Consider the following 22,669-nt stretch of genomic DNA (forward strand, 5'->3'; position numbering starts at 1 on the left):
CAAATGGTACATATTACAACCATACCACCTACATGGTAGTCACAGATGGTAAATATTACAACCATACCGCCTACATACCAGTTGCAGGTGGTACATATTACAACCATATCGCCTACATGCCAGTCACAGATGGTATATATTAAAACCATACCGCCTACATGCTAGTCACAGATGGTACATATTACAACCATACTGCCTACATGGTAGTCACAGCTGGTAAATATTACAACCATACCACCTATTGAAGTGATACTTGAATTAAATAAGTATGTAGTTTCCTTCCATAGCTTTTGTAAAAAAAAGATAATGCTATATATAATAATTTAGACACAGTGAATTTCACATACGGCTACGATTCCATATAGTGCAGTAATCATTGAAACGTGGTTTATATTTACCCATGTTTTGTATTTCCTGTAAAGAAATCTTAGAAATTAGCCACGCTTGAATATACTGCAAGGTATTTGCAATATGTACGAAATAGCTTCATTTTGATAATTGTCACTTAATAATGGTGTCTAAGCCAAAAATCAATGTCTGCAAATAGAGCTTGCACTAGTCCCTGTGTATTACATGTTGTGATTTATTCAGTACATTGTAAGTTACAACTACAAATGCCACCGCCATTTTGTATATCTTTCCTAGATCCCTTTTTCTTTAATAACTCTCTTAAATAACACAAAATGTTTGATTTTGATATTGGACACATAAAATAATAATAATTCGCTAGGGATCAGGGGTATTTCATTTGACAGACAGCCCAGTGCAAATGGTATCTGTAAAGTTTAAATAAACCATGACATGCTCGTAACATGTTTAACTTTTTGCATAAAATAGGTCAAAGTTTAAAGGAAACACCCATTCGTGGAGTTCAGAATGGCGACCGATAACGGCGATACCGGAGAGTCTTTCGGGAATCGGATGGCTGAGATTGTCCAGAATGGTTTTACAGCTGTCGGCATAGCAATAGGGTCGGCAACTGGTCTGTTCAACACCATGACAATGTTTGGAGAGCCGAAAACTTCACATGAAATTGCAGATGCTGCAGGGCTGAAAGAAAGGTGGGTAAAATTGCATCATCATCGTATAATATTTACGCCAGTGATCAACAGTCAACGGAAGAGTATTACAAAGCTGCGTTGTACACGACCCGTGTACAAATGTATACTGACGATGTTGGAAACCCGGGGCTGGAAACCGTCGTGGTTCATATAATGCATCCATGGTACGCTTGCGCTGTCGTGCAGTTCGCGCGAAGCTTAGGGTAACAATAGATCGTGCATATTCGTTAGGCAATAATCCAATATTCATAAATTTTTGCGTTGCATGACCTAAATTGTAATCGATGTGACACTGCCATGCCCTTGTCGGTGTGTTAACATGGTTGTATGGGTGGGCGGGTGGAACGATACCTGGACAGTTCAAATCCGCGATATGCATTTAAACTGATGGGGTCACGCTGTTTCTCAAGTTGGTTCATTTTTAGAATACAACACTGCTATTTACAAATCAATATCAGATAGGTAATTGAATGCATTGAGAAACGTTTTCGTCGATATATGCATTATTTAACAGCGATTCTACGAGTTTACATGTACTTGGTGTGACTGTGGTTATTAATTGATTAGTATAGTTTACCATCTAATTTAGGTTGCGTAGAATTGTCTGTGACTATGTTTTGGTGGTAAATGGCCTCTAACCATTTCACCATTATTATGTCCAATCCAAATAAAAGACACCTCGTCGATAAATAAACAACAGTGACCAATTTTTAGCACTACTCAACTGAAAGTTCAGTAGTGCTATAGGTATGGCAAAGTGTCTGTCTGTCTGTCTGTCTGTGTGTGTGTGTGTGTGTGTGTGTGTGTGTGTGTGTGTGTGTGTGTGTGTGTGTGTGTGAAGAACTTAACGTCAAAAACTGCTGGACCGATTACTTTGATATGTGGTGGCCATGTTACTTCTGGTGTCTAGTTGGGAAATTGTTCAAATGAAAATGTTTGCATCAGAGGTGTGGTTTTTGGGTAAAAAAATTGATTTTTGGTCATAAAACTTTAACTCAAAAACTACTGAACAGATTGGCATAAAATTTTGGTGGGAACATTCTTAGATGTGAGTAAATTAAGATTTGTTCATAACATGGTGATTTGCTTATTAATATGCAAATTAGGGCTAAAATGTGTCTTTTTTGGTCAAAAAAATATAATTCCAAAACTACTCAGCAGATTAGGCTGAAATTTAAGAGGGATGCATCTCATCAGTAATATGCAAATTAGGTGTAAAATTGTAAATTTTGGTAAAAAATTTATATCTCAAAAAGTACTTCAATTAACATTAAAAATGTATGCAAATATATCTAGCAACATGACCACGCCCATAGCAACAGACAAATGATCGCGTATATCGCAAAGATAGCAACATGGTTGGATAGGCAACTGTATAGTCATTCAGCAAATGAACACCTATTGTTAGCATGGACTAGCATATGGATAAACATTTTAAAAAACTGTACAGTTGTGCTACAACGCCATTTTTGGTATTTTTTAAGAAATACATTAAATCGTCAGTCGAGCTATTCTATCTTTTATCCTTTTTTTAACACTATTCTTACTCCGTGTACAGGTATGTCAGAGAATGGTTGGGTGCCATGGTAACCAGTAGAATCGTGGATATTCAGTCTGATTCAAATGAGGAGAGATATTTTCTACCCCAGTACCGTTATAAACATTTATGTTCCAAAGATGGTGGAGGTGTACAGGCGGTGCTTCTAGAAGGCATACCTATGATTTGTGAAGTTTATAAGGATATCTTGGAATGCTTCAAGAAAGATGGACCGAGAGGTACACTTTGCTCTGCATGTCCTTTACCATTATAATTAGTTCATGAACGGTTTCACCAATGAAATTCTCTTTTGTCATTATAATCATAACAATTTGTCAGCGCAACATCCTATATTGTAGCAAATATTGCAAAGCAAAAAATGATCAATGTATGATTGAATGTAGATAGTGGCTGAATGGATTAATAAACGAACAAACAAACAAATGAACAAGTAAACGAATGGATGAATGGATGAATTAGTTAATTAAGTAAGTAAGTAAGTAAGTAAGTAAGTAAGTAAGTAAGTAAGTAAGTAAGTAAGTAAGTAAGTAAGTAAGTAAGTAAGTAAGTAAGTAAGTAAGGAAGTAAGGAAGGAAGTAATGGGTTAGTGCTCCCACTCCATTTAAACTGAACAGTACAGTACACTATAAAGGTGACACGTGTTTATATACCTTTTAATGAACATTATACGTTTTAAAAGTATAGAGAAACACATCAAAAGTGTAAAACCTACAATAATAATGTTGAATATACGATCGTCTAATTTTTACCTCCCATATTTAAGGGTACGGGAGGTATAAAAGGATGTCTGTCTGTCTGTCTGTCTGTCTGTGTGTGTGTGTGTGTGTGTGTGTGTGTGTGTGTCATCATTTTCTTAATAACGGCTGGCTCAAATATAATGGAATTTAATATATATAATCGTTAGGGTAATGGCTAGACCTGATTAGATTTTTTGAGCGAGATCTGTTCATGTTAATTAGGGAAATTTGCATATCAGTGAAATCAACTAATTAAGCAATATCTTAAGACTGCATACTTCAATTTCAATATAATTTAGAGTATTCGTTAAATATAACAACATACATTTGTCCTATAAAATTTGTTGATGTACCTTACAGCGTTAAACAATAATTTGCATAATTATTTTTTTTTGGCAATTAGGCTATATCGTAAGAATGCATACTTCAATTTCAATATAATTTAGTACATACGTTAACCATAAAAAACGCATATGTCCCATGTTGATGTACCTTACAGTGTTCATGAATAATTTGCATAATTAGTGATTTTCGGTAATTAGGCCATATCTAAAGAATACATACTTCAATTTCAATATAATTCAGTACATATGGTACGCTGACCATAACAATCGGATATGTCCAGTAAAGCTTGTTGATGTACCTTTCAATGTTAATGAATAATTTGCATAATTAATGATTCTTGGTAATTAGGCTATATCTTACGACTGCATACACTGTACTTCAATTTCAATACAATTCAGTACATACATTAACCATAACAATCTGTGTATGTCCTATAAAGTTAGTTGATGTACCTTACAGTGTTAATGAATAATTTGCATAATTAATTATTTTCGGTAGTTAGGCTATATCTTAGGACTGCATACTTCAATTTCGATATAATTTACTTCATACATTAATCATAACAAAGTTTATACACCCTATAAAGTTAGTTGATGTACCATTACAGTGTTAATAACTGATTTGCATGATTAATTATTTTCGGTAATTAGGATATATCATAAGAATGCATACGTGAATTTCAGTATCATTTAGTACATACATTAACCATAAAAAAGCAGATATGTCCTATAAATTTTGTTGATATAGCTTACAGTTTTAATGAAAGATTTGCATATTTAATGATTTTAGGTAACTAGGCTGTATCTTAAAAATGCAAGCTTCTAATTTCGTATAATATGGTACATATATCAACCACAATAATACGCACCTGTCCTGTGAATATTGTTGCTACAACTTTAATGAGTATTTTGAATAATGAACGATATTCAGTAATTAAGCAGTATCATGCACTCTTCAAATTCTGTATAATTTGGCTCATACATTAACCTATGAAGGCACACTTGTCCATAAAAAAGCCAGTTACCATATTTATTTTTAGTTTAATTTGCATAATTAGTGATTCCCTTACGGGAGGCATTCAGTTTAAATCTGGTGTCCAATATTATGACATTTTTGGTGTAATTGCTTATTTATTTGCACTTATTAGGAGTCCCGTACATGAATTATACACTGCATCCACCGTGGTCTGATTCCATGGCAACCAGGAGTCTTCAGGAAAAGCCACCAAGCTTTTTGACAGATAGAGAAGAATTAAGAAGAATTCTGGGTAATATTTAGTAAATATTACTGACATTGAACCATTGTGTTTAGTATTATCAATCAAATGCTATCCTTATTCACATTGTTTCAAGATGTCATATTTTAAAATCGTTTTGGCAAAAGGAAGAAATGTATTACGTATCTTCTCTCCCTATAACGGATATAGTCATATTTGATATAAGGTTACAGATGGGCTCACAATGTCAGCATGTTACTTTGTTGTACAGTGTTATAGCCTGAATAGTATAGCCTAGAACTATACCAGTGATATACAAGCCTTATCTCTCAAACAAGCCATCATTACAGAAGATGAAAATGACCAGCAAGGTTTGTAAATTAAAGTTGCACTAGCTGCTACAGGAACATTTGTACAACTGTTTTCGATAGATATAATGACTTATTCATAACATTGTACACCCTGAACACTAAATCAACTGCGTATACACGTACAAAAAATGTACTAGTGTAGCGGTGCACATAGTATGGTGCTATAAATCCGATGAAATTGTCTTTTGAGTTCGCACCCTAAAATCAGTGCAGCAATGATTCACTATTTCAACATATTATATACTACTTATGGATAGCATCTAATTTGACATGTACAATATCAAATTATTGGTATTGTAACTATTTTCACTGAATACTATTTTATGTGTAGTTGTACGATCGAAAACAATTTTTTTTTTCAGTTACAGCTAGTGCATATTTTAATGTCTAATTGGGTCTGACTACTACCTTTTATGTATGGGACAGTGTTAATTGACCTCTACATTAATGTCAGCTGTCGCTATGATTTATTATAGAAACTTCATCTACAGTGTGTGATGTTGGTTGTGGTAGTGGTGCTGCACTTTGTTATATAGCACGTGACTTTCCAAAGTGTGAATTCCATGGTATTGATATCAATGAGAAAACCATCGTGGCTGCCAAATCTCGTGCAGAGGCGATGCAACTCTCGAACGTGACCTTTCACCATCATGACGCAACTGTGATGTCTCAGGACTGGAATTCCAAGTTTGACATAGTGTATTGCATGGATGTTATTCATGATGTTGGTCGACCTGATCTCCTTCTGAAGGAAATTCGAAGACTAGTCAAAGATGATGGATATTTCATAATGTTTGACATTGCAGGGCACACAAAACATGCTGATAACTTAGACCGCCCTCTGGCGGCTACCAATTACATTGTAAGTCTCTTCCGTTGCATGCCTACGTCACTTTCCACAGAAGGTGGCTTTGGTTTAGGAGCTATGTGGGGTCAGGAAAGGGCACTTGAAATTCTGGCTGAAAACGGTTTCAAATGTTTTGATTATGATGAAATAGGTACACTTAATATTGCATTCTACTGCAAGAAGTAAAAGAGGGCTTATGTTATTTTGTTATAATGGTTTATTTGTTATGACTTATGAAAGTCGCAAGGCATTGCAAATATTTGAACACATATGAGGAAATATACTGTTGTACATTAACTGTAGCCTATCTGTATTAGCAAAAAAGGAGAATCTTTTGAATTTACAAATCTTCTCAAAACCAAGCTCTAGAAACAAACTTGTTGGCCGAGTTTTGTTCACTGGACGGACACTTCCCAGTCATATTTCTCACACAGTGTGACTGTCATAACTGCCCTCCCCCCCCCCCATTCAATTTTTGGTTTTGCCAAATGCGCTACCAAATATCCGAGAGAGACTATCAAAGCTTTACAAAGTCAATATACAGTATCTCAGTTGCATACTGCAGCCATACTGTCAACGTACTAGTCGCTTTTAAATTTTTGGTGAAATTTTTGTCTTAATGTAGTCGATGTTATTTTTTTGTTAAAAATATAAAATGTGATCACAAAAATGATCTGTAAGAATTAAGATGGAAGTTATGTTATGCTTCTCTCTGTGTGTATATATGTGTATGTGTATGTATGTGTCTGTCTGTGGACACGATATTTCAAAACATACTTCATCGATTCTAATGAAACTTGCCAAACATCTTCAATATGGTAATGACAAAAACTGAGTATATTTTGGTAAAGATTCAAAGAAAATTAATTAGTCATTTGTATAAATAACGGTTTTTAATAAGTATGTTATCTCTTTGGAACCTATACTTCAGATTCAATATCATTTCATATGTATATGTCCTATAAAATAAAGTTTGTTGATAAAGCTTACAGTTTCAATGAACAATTTGCATAATTAATGATTTTCGATAATTAGGCTTTATCTTAAGAATACATACTTCAATTTCAATTTAGTTTTGTATATACATTAACCATAGCAAAGCACATTTGTGACATATGTTATAATGTCCTATAACGTTTGTTGATATAGCAGTTTACAGTTTTAATGAAAGATTTGCATAGTTAATAATTTTCAGTAATTAAGCTATATTTTACAAATGCACTCTTCAAATTCCATATAATTTGGCACACATCAACCATATCAAAGCAAACTTATCCAATAGAGCCTGGTTGTACAGATTTTTAGTTTGAAGGAGTAATTTGCACAATTAAATATTTTCGGTAATTAGGCTTTATCTTAAAATAATATACAAAAACAGCTTTATTTTGATAAATGACCCAGAAGGTCAAGTCCAATGTCAGTGTCTTACAAGAAAGTTTGCATATGATTATATAGGGTAAGACATTTGAATGTCGAATTGATCTATGCATTAAAGTTGTTGAGTTGTGCAGCAATATATTTATCTATTATGCTAAATATGATCTTCATTCATGATCAGTAAAAAAAAGTGATGTGAAACAAAAATAAAGCTTGGGTATTTTTTCTTCTCCTCTATTACCTGTTGACATGATTTAAAACAAATTGGCAACAAATAAATACGACAAAATGTCTGATAGACATGGAAATGGATGGATTTTAATAGCTGACCCTGAAGTAAAGGTAAAGGTCAAAGATCATCGTCTTACAAGAAAGGTTGTACCTGATAATAGGGTAGACACTTAAATGGAGTCTCTTTGTACTACATTTTATTAGCTATGCCGACGTACATACGTCCCATATGGCATGGCACGTTTGTGCCAGATTTGAAAGAAATCAGATATTGCTGCATGGATGGAGCCTCGGAGATCTAATAATTGTTTTCGTTTTAATGTGTTTTTGTGTTTACACATTGTCCGACAACTTAAAATTTTGGACCGTTTACATGAAACACCAAAGTGTGAAATCAAAAACGATGTTGTTGCACATCCACAAACATAATAATATAATGGTTAAACGCATGTGTACATAATCAATAGCGTTCCGATGGTGTCATTCCTGGGGTCAAATATTTTACTGTAAACTCAACATCATGTTTAACACAGCTATTGGACAATTTAAAAATAGGTACAGGACCAGTCAATTCGTGAGGGTCGACAACATATATGACAAGTGGTTGTTTATATCGAATAGATAGTATTTTAACTCCTTAATGGTACGGCCTGAATAAAACATGACTCGAGACCATTCCTTAACAGCATAAAAGTATAAGCCCTAGGCAGATGAGAGTCAGTCAAGTGTGAAATTCTCCTAGCGTATGTCAGGAATTTTGATTCTCACCTTTTAGCCTTCTAGTAAGATGTCTCTTGTGTAGGCTTTTAATAAATAACTTGATAGCCTGGGGTATTATTTCTGCTTCTCGGTAAAGGCATGGTTTGAGGTGTTCGTACCTTGATCATCACTCGACCATACAGACTCAGCTACACCTGTTGAGATAGTCAGGGTAAGTATAAACAATACTATCTGCAAGAAATGTACTTCTAACCTTTTTTAAGATAACACTTGATTGCATGGTTCCATTGGTAGTGGTCTGGTTTGAAGTGGCGGGGATAGATGCATATACCATATGTGGGTTATATGATCAGAGAACCTATTTGTTACCAGACCACATAGTACATACATTGACAAGGGGTTGCTATATTTTGACATGCAAGGCTTCCCTGCTATCAAATTCTTGCTAATGGTACACTTATCGTAGAACTTCCTGTAAGTCAACCTCATCTACTGATCCCCACATAGTTTGACACTAATAAGGCGACACCCGTAGTTTATATTTTGTGACAAATCAAATATGGCCGCTGGTGGTTACACTGGTGTTGACATGGCAACGGTAGGTCAAACAAAGAAACGCACCACCGCACTTGGTTATGACATGTATAGATCTCAACCTGCTACTAATCTAATATCCGTATAAATGAATTGTTCAAAGGCTATTAAATACATTCTGTATGCGTCAGAAAGTCTGATTAGTATGTCAGTCCAAATTACGACGTCGTGTAATTATAAACAACCTTTCGACAAATACATCAAGTATATATTGTCTGTTATTTTTTTAACGAATAATAATGTTTGTTGTGATAACAAATTGCAAGCCGCTTTGCTACCCTGTCCAATGACCATGACAATATGACCTATGACCAACCAACCACAAGTTATTGCCGTGAAAAGAAATGGACGTCGACATACTAGTACATTCCAACAATACCATATAATCAGTTGTATTTATTTATTTATTTATTTATTTATTTATTTATTTATTTATTTATTTATTTATTATTGAATTTATAACTTGTAATAAACATTTAAAACTATATTTCATTTACAAATGTTGTTATGACTTGTTCAACTAATCGATGTATAAAACCATTTAGCTGACTGGATTATTCATATCACAACACAGTCTTACGATTCTACTCACTAATATTTCAGCAAACAAGGCAATGTCTGTGAAACGGCCCAGCAAACCATCTCCTCAAGACTTTCGGGAAATGGTTAAACGCCTTGAAGTGTGCGTACAGACTTTGGAAAGTATTCGTGACTGTTTGATAGGAAAGTTAAGCGATCCAAATGATTATTACAAGAGAGTAAACAATGAACTCGTTCACATTATTGCGGATGATAGTATGACAACGCCATTAACAAGTGCTAACCTGGGACAACTATTATCAACGTTAAATGATACTCAACCAAAGATTCTCTCACACTTTCTTGACATCATTACCACATGCAATAAATCGATCAAAGCAAACTACAATGACTTTGTTCATTTTCAAGACAACTTAAATAAAGCCGATGTGTACATCAAGAAAGTGAAGAAGATATATTCAAAGGAAGCAATGAAAGTTCTGTCTCGTGAGAAGGCAAGGCATACATACGAAAATCGCGTGAAACTCCTCAAGAATTTTCATATAAACAACGAAATAGACAACAACATTGAAATGAAATATGTAGAACACACATTAGGTGACTATACAGTAGACTGTGACATTGGTAGATTTCCAGTTTTAATTCAACATCTCAAATTCATTTACACATTCCAATGTGCGTTTACCGATATCGTAAAGACATGGTTTCCTGATTGGTTAATCGACCGAGCCGACTTTAAAACAGAACACGACATACACAGAGATCTGTTACGTCGATTAAATCACATTTTTACTTATACGGTTGACAACACCAAGCCGACAAGTAAGTACAAGTTCTAAAACGATTTAGGTTGTTTGTCTTATGAAGTAAATGAACCAATTCAATCTATCTCACTTTCTATCTATCTATCTATCTATCTATCTATCTATCTATCTATCTATCTATCTATCTATCTATCTATCTATCTATCTATCTATCTATCTATCTATCTATCTATCTATCTATCTATCTATATATATATATATATATATATATATATATATATATATATATATAGATAGATATATAGATATATATATATATATATAGATAGTTTCACGCATAGTGCGATCATCAGACAACTCTCTGAGAGTTGTCTGATGATCGCACTATGCGTGAAACTCCAAGTTACAACCAAGAAAGAATTCCAGTACTGCCAAAAGTATTACGCTCTGCCACTGCGGTATAGAGCGCTGTCTTAGCAGATTGATACTCACCGAGTTATATATACATATATATATATATGTATATATATATATATATATATATATATATATGTATATATATATATATATATATATATATATATATATATATATATATATATATATATATATATATATATATATCAGTATCTATCAAGACACGCAGGAACAGTCCGAATACCAGTCACTGCATTGTATTGACAACCGGTCAGTCATCACACATTCGAATTCCTGTTCAAACGTATCGAAGCGGTCGCGGGTGTGACCTTTGCCTGCCAGAAAAGTTATGCATCTTATATGCTGACAAATCTAATTTATTAAATAAACGTTCAGAATTATTATAAAAGTGTCGAAATCAAAATAGATATGTATTGATGTATTGACCAACTTCCACTGTGGCACCCATATCACGTGAAATATAACTTTTGAACTTTGAATCTGGAGCTTCCTTCATAGTACTTAGTACTATACCGTTAGTTGTCTGATGATTGCAACAACATGAAACACTGTGTAACAGCTCCTGTGTATCTTACTTGATGATGTGTTATTTACATACATACATACATACATACATACATACATACATACGTACGTACGTACATACATACATACATACATACATTCATACATACATACATACATACATACATACATACATACATACATACATACGTATTGAGCAATGTTTACTCCAGTATAGACATCGTACATATACTGAGTTTATATGTATATATATAGATTAGAAAAAAACATAATATGTGTGTGGCTCTTATCTGATATCTGACTCACACTTCATCTACTTTATATAAAATTTGTTTCCATTTCAATAAAGAGTTAAAAGTAGAAAGAGATCAAAGTACAAGAAATTCCCTTGGTATAACATGGATAGGGACAGGACAAACTGATGGATATCCTCAACAGTTTTACGTCAAAATGAGTGGACGTACAGATGAGATTGGGCCGTTAGAACCAAGCGTTAGTCCCGTGGAAAGGGGAAACCTATATCGATACTGCCTTACTGACCTTGATGCCGACACAAACTACGTTATCAGAGTTTGTGCAAAGACATGCCTTGGATCAATATCAACGAGTAAAGAACTGACTGTGAGGACAAATGAACTGAGTTAGTATATATTTCAATCTACTCATACCTTTGCCAAACTCACATCACACAATATTAATTATTTACATCGTCAACAAACTATCAAAAATTAAGACATTTCTGAAAGCAATGCATTGTGTATTATAACTTTAATATTTCTGTTAACCTGTCGTGTTTAAATCAGTTTAAATATATATATATATTGTACTACTACTAACAAATATTTCATTTCTGTTATTATGAAAGCGTCACTTCCTAATATTTCCACATTGAAAGATTTAAAGGTTATATTGTATGGTTAGATATCGTCTTAACCTGGATAATCCTAATAATAAACAAGTTGTTATAATTTGATGAGAGCAAGTGTGCATATACGTATAATATTTATAATCACGAACAAGATGCCTGGAGACTTGTATGTTAGCCCCCCCCCCCCCCCATAAAGTAGAAAAAACATATTTACTAGATGAGGACTTGATAGAGATTGTCTAAATCATTTGTAGATGTCAAAGCAATTGATGATGGATCTATAGAGGCATAGTCTTGAGTCAAACCTATAGGAGATTTAACGTTGTAATACCATACATGAACGTAGACATTTTAGTTCAAAATATATGAATAACTATTCCACTTTTACTCTTCAGATATTCATCTCACAACAATAAAAGTAACCCCTACTTCGATTGTTGTCAACGTTCAATTGGATGCAAATGGTTGGAATCCAAAAATACGTTCTTGCGTTGTAAAATATCGGGAGATGACCAATTCAAAACACGTGCAGTTTAACGAAATAAATCATAACATCACAGGTGGAGATTCCGAGGTATCACTAGATCAACTAAATCCTGACACAGAATATGAAATTGTTGGTGAAATGCATGTAGCGAATGATCGATATTACACAAACCAACTGATGGAAAGAACTCTTGAACCTCGTAAGTTTTGTTTGTCAAAATCAAATGAAATGCATTTATTTCTAGTCAGCCATTAAGAAAATCAGAAATTGGGATATGCTGTTCAAATATAAAACCACAGTATGCAACATAACATGAGATAATGGTAGAATGAACAGGGTTATAACTCCTACATTATCTGTATCTATAGACACTCTTTCGTATATTTGGACAAATGCTCCACTTATTATGTATGATTAGAGTAATAATTATTGTTTTTATACTTTGATTATTTCCTATAGCCAAATTTGAGGTTAAAGTAAAGAATATCACCACACATTCAATCATCCTGGAGGTCAAGTTCACAGGTGTAAAACGTGTTGCCAGGCCGATCTATGTCTACTATAAGGGTGACGAAAGAGATAAAGAAGAACGGAAAAAAGTTATACGTAAAGGCAAGGTGTGCGTACTAGACAACCTACAACCCGATACTAATTACTCCATACGATTACCTCCTCCGTCTACGGAATTCGACAGCAAGAGATTTAATATAAGGACAATGGGTGAGTATTGTAGCAACTTAGACAGATTCAAGTCTAGAATTATATCAAATAGATAACTAGATAATTATAAGACAGCTTCTTATATGTCATATTTGACGTCATATGGTTATAGTTCATTATCATGATCATCAATGTATAATTATTGATAATACCTTTGTTTGCCATATACATTATGTGATACGAGTATTTCAAAGTTACAAATACAATTTATAATTAATCTACTGAATATTTAGATATCATTTCATATGTTTTTGCGTTCAGAAGAGGAGAAATTGATGACCTAAAGGCACTGTCATTTCAAAGTCACTAGATGAGTAGTAACAAACCCGTATGCCATGAGAATTCCGGCTGAATGATTAATATAATTTAGCATGATTTATGAAAAATCGAGAAAAGTAATTGTGATTTGTAATAACTAACTCAATACTTTTAGCACTATAGAATCGAAGATGTGAAGGTGAATTATCGCGACGTAGAATGAACATGAAGGAAAAAAATCAAAACATATTTTGTTCAACCTTTTACGGCAACTTATGTTCGTAATGGTTATCTATCCATTACTGTTAACATAACATATCCTGTTAACTTTCCAAACCACTAACGAATCTATCTAAAATGACGTCTTATTATAAATATTGACTAACGAATCTATCTAAAATGACGTCATGTCACAAATACTGACTAACAAATCTATCTAAAATGACGTCATGTCACAAATATTTACTAACGAATCTATCTAAATGACGTCATGTCACAAATATTGACTAACGAATCTAACTAAATTGACGTCATATCAGTATATATTGACTAACGAATCTATGTAAAATGACGTCATATCACAAATATTGACTAACGAATCATTCTAAATTGACCCCATATCAGTAAATATTGACTAATAAATCTGTCTTAATTGACAGCATAATATATCTTAACTAACGATCTATAAAAAATGACGCCATATCTTAAATATTGCCTAACGAATCTATCTAAATTGACGTCATATCACAAATATTGACTAAGAAATCTACCTCAATTGACGTCACAATATTTTGTCAAAAATGACGTCATATCTTAAATATTGACTAACGAATCTATCTAAATTGACGTCACAGCAAATGTTGACTGCTTTATCTTCCATTACAGATAAATGTGAATCCCTCATTGCTCATGCTTCTGTTGATTCAGCCGGTGGTATTCTGCATAGTAAGCAATGGGGTTTTAGTATGGTCGTACCTCCAAATGCAGTTCGTGATGGAAATTCACCAATTACAACAACTTTGTCTTGCCCCAATGGATCAAAACATATTCCAGAGTTATCCCTAGGCCAGTCCCTGGCGTCTGCTACCGTCAAAGTCAAACTGGAAGGCAGACAATTCCAGGAAGACGCAACCCTAGCTATCGAAGCTAGCGTAACAGGAAATGAGGGAGAACCGAACATAGAGGTTTACCATAGCAACACTAATGATGATAGTCAACCAAGTATATTGGATGAAAACTCAAGGGTACCTTTCTCTTTAGTAAGAGATGGTCAACTTCTAAAGGTTCTCGTTAGAACAAAAGAAGGTGGTGCTTACACGGCTGTTGAAAATGCATCTAGAACCTCACAAATCAAAATTATGAGATGTCTACCATTTGTAGCCAAGAACGGAGATAAAATAACCGTTAGAAATTATCTTGCCCAAGATTCAACACTTTCTCAACAAGTAAGTGTTTATGTGGGTATAGGTTTCATCTGAAAAAATAGCTTCCACGTCATGAGGTAGAACTTTATCCATTTAAAACTCTCTCTTATACTCGTATACTTTTAATATTGCTAAGGAATGTTTACATCAATCTACAGTATAACCAAATATCGCAGGTAATAGAGATAGTACATGAAAAATAAGTATTAGCACACGTTCCAAGCTACGCCTCATCACTAGACTTCATTGCGGCTAGGATCACGTAACGTATGGTTGTATCTGTCACCATCATTATTATCATCAGCAAAACATTCACCAAGACAGAGACGACCAACAATGGTCAAACAATCGGCGTTTAATCACACAGGATTAGAGATAGCACTCACATACCTAGATGTCATGACTACCAGATTGAAGACAGTCACAGACCTAGATGTCATGACTACAAAGTTCATAACAGTCATATACCTCGATGTCATGACTACCAGGTTCAGGACAGTCACATACCTCGATGTCATCACTACCAGGTTATAACAGTCACATACCTAAATGTCATGAATACCACGTTGATAACAGTCACATACCTAGATGTCATGACTACCAGGTTGATGACAGTCACATACCTCGATGTCATGACTACCAGGTTGAAGACAGTCACATACCTAGATGTCATGACTACAAGGTTGAAGACAGTCACATACCTAGATGTCATGACTACAAGGTTGATAACAGTCATATACCTCGATGTCATGACTACCAGATTGATGACAGTCACATACCTAGATGTCATGACTACCAGGTTGATGACAGTCATATACCTCGATGTCATGACTACTTGGTTGATAAGTCACATACCTAGATGCTATGACTACCAGGTTGATGACAGTCACATACCTAGATGTCATGACTACTAGGTTGATAACAGTTACATACCTAGATGTCATGACTACCAGGGTGATGACAGTCACATACCTCGACGTCGTGACTACCAGGGTGATGACAGTCACATACCTAGATGTCATGACTACCAGGGTGATGGCAGTCACATACCTAGATGTCATGACTACCAGGGTGATGGCAGTCACATACCTAGATGTCATGAGTACCAGGGTGATGACAGTCACATACCTAGATGTCATGACTACCAGGGTGATGACAGTCACATACCTAGATGTCATGACTACCAGGTTGATGACAGTCACATACCTCGATGTCATGACTACCAGGTTGATGACAGTCACATACCTCGATGTCATGACTACCAGGTTGATGACAGTCACATACCTAGATGTCATGACTACCATGTTGAAGACAGTCACATACCTCGATGTCATGACTACCAAGTTGATGACAGTTACATACCTAGATGTCATGTCTACCAGGTTGATGACAGTTACATACCTAGATGTCAAGACTACCAGGTTGAAGAAAGTCACATACCTAGATGTCATGACTACCAGGTTCATACCAGTCACATACTTAGATGTCATGACTACCAGGTTGATGACAGTCACATACCTAGATGTCATAACTACCAGGTTGAAGACAGTCACATACCTCGATGTCATGACTACCAGGTTGATGACAGTTACATACCTAGATGTCAAGACTACCAGGTTGAAGAAAGTCACATACCTATATGTCATGACTACCAGGTTCATACCAGTCACATACTTAGATGTCATGACTACCAGGTTGATGACAGTCACATACCTAGATGTCATGACTACCAGGTTGATGACAGTCACATACCTAGATGTCATAACTACCAGGTTGAAGACAGTCACATACCTAGATGTCATAACTACCAGGTTGATGATGACAGGCACATACCTAGATGTCATGACTACCAGGTTGATGACAGTCACATACCTAGATGTCATGACTACAAGATTGAATACAGTCACATATCTCGATGTCATGACTACCAGGTTGATGACAGTCACATACCTCGATGTCATGACTACCAGGTTGATGACAGTCACATACCTCGATGTCATGACTACCAGGTTGATGACAGTCACATACCTCGATGTCATGACTACCAGGTTGATGACAGTCACATACCTCGATGTCATGACTACCAGGTTATAACAGTCACATACCTAGATGTCATGACTACCAGGTTGATGACAGTCACATACCTAGATGTCATGACTACCAGGTTGATGACAGTCACATACCTAGATGTCATGACTACCAGATTGAAGACAGTCACATACCTAGATGTCATGACTACCAGGTTGATGACAGTCACATACCTCGATGTTATAACTACCAGGTTGATAACAGTCACATACCTAGATATCATGACCAGGTTGATGACAGTCACATACCTCGATGTCATGACTACCAGGTTGATAACAGTCACATTCTTCGATGTCATGGCTACCAGGTTGATGACAGTCACATACCTAGATGTCATGACTACCAGGTTGATGACTGTCACATACCTCGATGTCATGACTACCAGGTTGATGACTGTCACATACCTCGATGTCATGACTACCAGGTTGAAGACAGTCACATACCTAGATGTCATGACTACCAGGTTGATGACAGTCACATACCTCGATGTCATGACTACCAGGTTGATGTCAGGCACATACCTAGATGTCATGACTACCAGGTTGATGACAGTCACATACCTAGATGTCATGACTACCAGTTTGATGACAGTCACATACCTAGATGTCATGACTACCAGGTTGATGACAGTCACATACCTAGATGTCAAGACTACCAGGTTGAAGAAAGTCACATACCTAGATGTCATGACTACCAGGTTCATACCAGTCACATACTTAGATGTCATGACTACCAGGTTGATGACAGTCACATACCTAGATGTCATAACTACCAGGTTGAAGACAGTCACATACCTCGATGTCATGACTACCAGGTTGAAGAAAGTCACATACCTAGATGTCATGACTATAGGTTCATACCAGTTACATACTTAGATGTCATGACTACCAGGTTGATGACAGTCACATACCTAGATGTCATGACTACCAGGTTGATGACAGTCACATACCTAGATGTCATGACTACCAGGTTGATGACAGTCACATACCTAGATGTCATGACTACCAGGTTGATGACAGTCACATACCTAGATGTCATGACGACCAGGTTGAAGACAGTCACATACCTCGATGTCATGACTACCAGGTTGAAGACAGTCACATGCCTCGATGTCATGACTACCAGGTTGATGACAGTCACATACCTAGATGTCATGACTACCAGGTTGATGACAGTCACATACCTCGATGTCCTGACTACCAGGTTGATGACAGTCACATACCTAGATGTCATGACTACCAGATTGAAGACAGTCACATACCTAGATATCATGACTACCAGGTTGATGAAAGTCACATACCTCGATGTCATGACTACCAGGTTGATAACAGTCACATACCTAGATATCATGACTACCAGGTTGATGACAGTCACATACCTCGATGTCATGACTACCAGGTTGATAACAGTCACATTCCTCGATGTCATGGCTACCAGGTTGATGACAGTCACATACCTAGATGTCATGACTACCAGGTTGATGACTGTCACATACCTCGATGTCATGACTACCAGGTTGATGACAGGCGCATACCTCGATGTCATGACTACGGGGTTGAAGACAGTCACATACCTAGATGTCATGACTACCAGGTTGATGACAGTCACATACCTCGATGTCATGACTACCAGGTTGATGTCAGGCACATACCTAGATGTCATGACTACCAGGTTGATGACAGTCACATACCTAGATGTCATGACTACCAGGTTGATGACAGTCACATACCTAGATGTCATGACTACCAGGTTGATGACAGTCACATACCTAGATGTCATGACTACCAGGTTGAAGACAGTCACATACCTCGATGTCATGACTACCAGGTTGAAGACAGTCACATGCCTCGATGTCATGACTACCAGGTTGATGACAGTCACATACCTAGATGTCATGACTACCAGGTTGATGACAGTCACATACCTCGATGTCCTGACTACCAGGTTGATAACAGTCACATTCCTCGATGTCATGGCTACCAGGTTGATGACAGTCACATACCTAGATGTCATGACTACCAGGTTGATGACTGTCACATACCTCGATGTCATGACTACCAGGTTGATGACAGGCACATACCTCGATGTCATGACTACCAGGTTGAAGACAGTCACATACCTAGATGTCATGACTACCAGGTTGATGACAGTCACATACCTAGATGTCATGACTACCAGGTTGATGTCAGGCACATACCTAGATGTCATGACTACCAGGTTGATGACAGTCGCATACCTCGATGTCATGACTACCAGGTTGATGACAGTTACATACCTAGATGTCATGACTACCAGGTTGATGACAGTCACATACCTAGATGTCATGACTACCAGGTTGAAGACAGTCACATACCTCGATGTCATGACTACCAGGTTGAAGACAGTCACATACCTCGATGTCATGACTACCAGGTTGATAACAGTCACATACCTCGATGTCATGACTACCAGGTTGATGACAGTCACATACCTCGATGTCATGACTACCAGGTTGATGTCAGGCACATACCTAGATGTCATGACTACCAGGTTGATGACAGTCACATACCTAGATGTCATGACTACCAGGTTGATGACAGTCACATACCTAGATGTCATGACTACCAGGTTGAAGACAGTCACATACCTCGATGTCATGACTACCAGGTTGAAGACAGTCACATACCTCGATGTCATGACTACCAGGTTGATGACAGTCACATACCTAGATGTCATGACTACCAGGTTGAAGACAGTCACATGCCTCGATGTCATGACTACCAGGTTGAAGACAGTCACATGCCTCGATGTCATGACTACCAGGTTGATGACAGTCACATACCTAGATGTCATGACTACCATGTTGATGACAGTCACATACCTCGATGTCCTGACTACCAGGTTGATAACAGTCACATTCCTCGATGTCATGGCTACCAGGTTGATGACAGTCACATACCTAGATGTCATGACTACCAGGTTGATGACTGTCACATACCTCGATGTCATGACTACCAGGTTGATGTCAGGCACATACCTCGATGTCATGACTACCAGGTTGATGTCAGGCACATACCTCGATGTCATGACTACCAGGTTGATGACAGTCACATACCTCGATGTCATGACTACCAGGTTGAAGACAGTCACATACCATACTTCCTGCTGAGTTGAGAAGCAGTGGTCTAGACGGAGTCGATCTATTCTCTTTTACAAACATCTATCAACTTCATTCACTCACTTAAGAAAATACATCTTAAATGGTCACATTTATGTATATTTAATACTTGTTTATTTATCTTTGATTAGAAATACAACACTTTCTAACAGACAGTGCACGACTACCTCGACACAATATACCACATAATTACATGACGCGACTTTCAACAGGAGACAATTTCTACATTCGTAAAGTCGATGACACTTTGTGCCAACACAAATACGCACCCACAAAGACACTTGAACTTATTACCAGACCAACTGAAAAAATATAAGAACAAGATATACTTTTAAGTCCAAATTAAAACTGCAGTATTTGCTAGATAATTTTTTTTGAACAATTGTTATAACCCATCATTTGCCCCTTATATATATTCAACAAGCGTAGTTATTAGTATTGAGATAATACAGCTCATACATATTTTTTGTTTCTTAATTATTTTTTTATTATATATGTGTGTGTGTATGCGCGCGCGCGTGTGTGTGTGTGTGTGTGTGTGTGTGTGTGTGTGTGTTTTCTCTTGGCCACAAACCCGAATGGTTTAAACTATATATATATTTTTGTCTTGACCTGAATTTTAATGTTATTTTTTATTTACTTTTCTCTTTTATTTTCTTTTTGTTTCCGATGGATTTACCTAACTAATTCATTTTCCTCATCACTTGATTTTTCAATTTTCCTTTCTTTTCGACTTCTGGCAAATAAATATATGTATTTTCTTCCGATCTTATCGACTTCTGGCAAATAAATATAGGTATTTTCTTCCAATCTTATCATGACAGAACAGTTGTGATAATTGGAAGTGTAGCAGTGTCAGAATTTAATTAGTCTAGATTACGTGAACTATTGAAACAATTACCATGCATACCTTGCATTCTGTAAGTTTATATTAACGGGGGACTTTTTTATTCAATAGCGAAAAACTCAGAATGTTTTGTCCTTAATTGGCATACTTGAGTTCTACAACAAAATGTATCCTTCTTTCATTTACAGGCAGCAAATACACATGCTGAAGAGTCCAAAATTGGCGATTTCTATAGTTGCGAATCTCAAATATTTGAACTTGCACGAAATAAGGGTGAGGTAGATATCTCTATGCACAAATATAATGAAGAAACCTGGGAGCTGTGGACAGAACCAGTGAGTATATTTATATACACACACACGTCTTATAATATAATTAATACTTCATAGTAGTTTAAGCTAGGACGGATAGAGAGAAGAGAGAGAGAGAGAGAGAGAGAGAGAGAGAGAGAGAGAGAGAGAGAGAGAGAGAGAGGGGGGAGGGACAGACAGACAGACAGACAGAGCGAGACACAGACACACAAAGACAGACAGAGGCAGATAGACAGACAGGCAGACAAACAGACAGACATACAGACAGACAGACAGACAGACAGACAGATAGACAGAGCGAGACACAGACACAGAGACAGTCAGACAGACATACACACAGACAGACAAACAGACAGACAGACAGACAGACAGACAGACAGACAGACAGACAGACAGACAGACAGACAGACAGACAGACAGAGTTGACAGAGTGGGAAACAGTGAGACAGAAAGAGCGCCAAAGAAATACAGAGACAGCATGCCGTCACGAAAATAATTTTCCTCTAATAGCCAACTACGTGCACATTAGAAAACCCCCTAGGAAGTAGAATCGATCAGCAATAGCCATTGTTACTTAATTACATTACCCACTTCACATTGAACTCTGACCTTGTACGAGGTTTGCGATCTCATACAATTCACATGAAATTCTTAGAAATTCTGAGTTTTCCAATTCTTCGGATTAACACACACACACACACACACACACACACACAAACACACACACATGTACACACACACACACACACACAGATATATATATATTATATCAATTAATGATTATAGTTTTATAGTTGAATACTAACTTTCTTCTTTCGTTTTGCAACAGACCTTATCCTTTAACTATCACACTGCATGGCAATATGGCAGAAACCAGTTTCGAGACTTCATATTTCAGACTGCGGTGCAATCTCACATTGACAATGAGTTCTCTTGTGTACAGTATTTGGAACAAGAACAGCAAACGACAAGGCCAGTTCCTGTTCATGTAAACACTAATACGGTATGTATATTGAAGGGGAATGCCACTCTAGGAAATAAAGGCGTTTTCACAAGTTACGACCTCTGGAGAGTCATTTCAGGATTTTACATCACCTACAACTACTAACTATTTCAGTAAAAACATTAAATTGATCTCCTACATCTATGGGGTATTTTTGCTGTGCGCCATTGCATGATTCGAGT

At 36.4% G+C, this 22,669-nt stretch overlaps 1 protein-coding gene across 1 annotated transcript; it reads left to right on the forward strand.

Annotated features, from left to right (window-relative positions):
* Window positions 1–924: 924 nt before the first annotated feature.
* LOC144448556 (S-adenosylmethionine-dependent methyltransferase Rv2258c-like) lies at window positions 925–6,321 on the forward strand. Its single transcript, XM_078138832.1, has 4 exons — window positions 925–1,061; window positions 2,620–2,837; window positions 4,849–4,968; window positions 5,765–6,321. The coding sequence occupies exons 1-4, from the start codon at window positions 997–999 to the stop codon at window positions 6,319–6,321; spliced, it is 960 nt and encodes a 319-aa protein (XP_077994958.1). The 5' UTR covers window positions 925–996.
* The last annotated feature ends 16,348 nt before the right edge of the window (window positions 6,322–22,669 follow it).

The sequence above is a fragment of the Glandiceps talaboti genome, chromosome 17 (assembly GCF_964340395.1).
Source record: "Glandiceps talaboti chromosome 17, keGlaTala1.1, whole genome shotgun sequence".
Lineage (NCBI taxonomy): Eukaryota > Metazoa > Hemichordata > Enteropneusta > Spengelidae > Glandiceps > Glandiceps talaboti.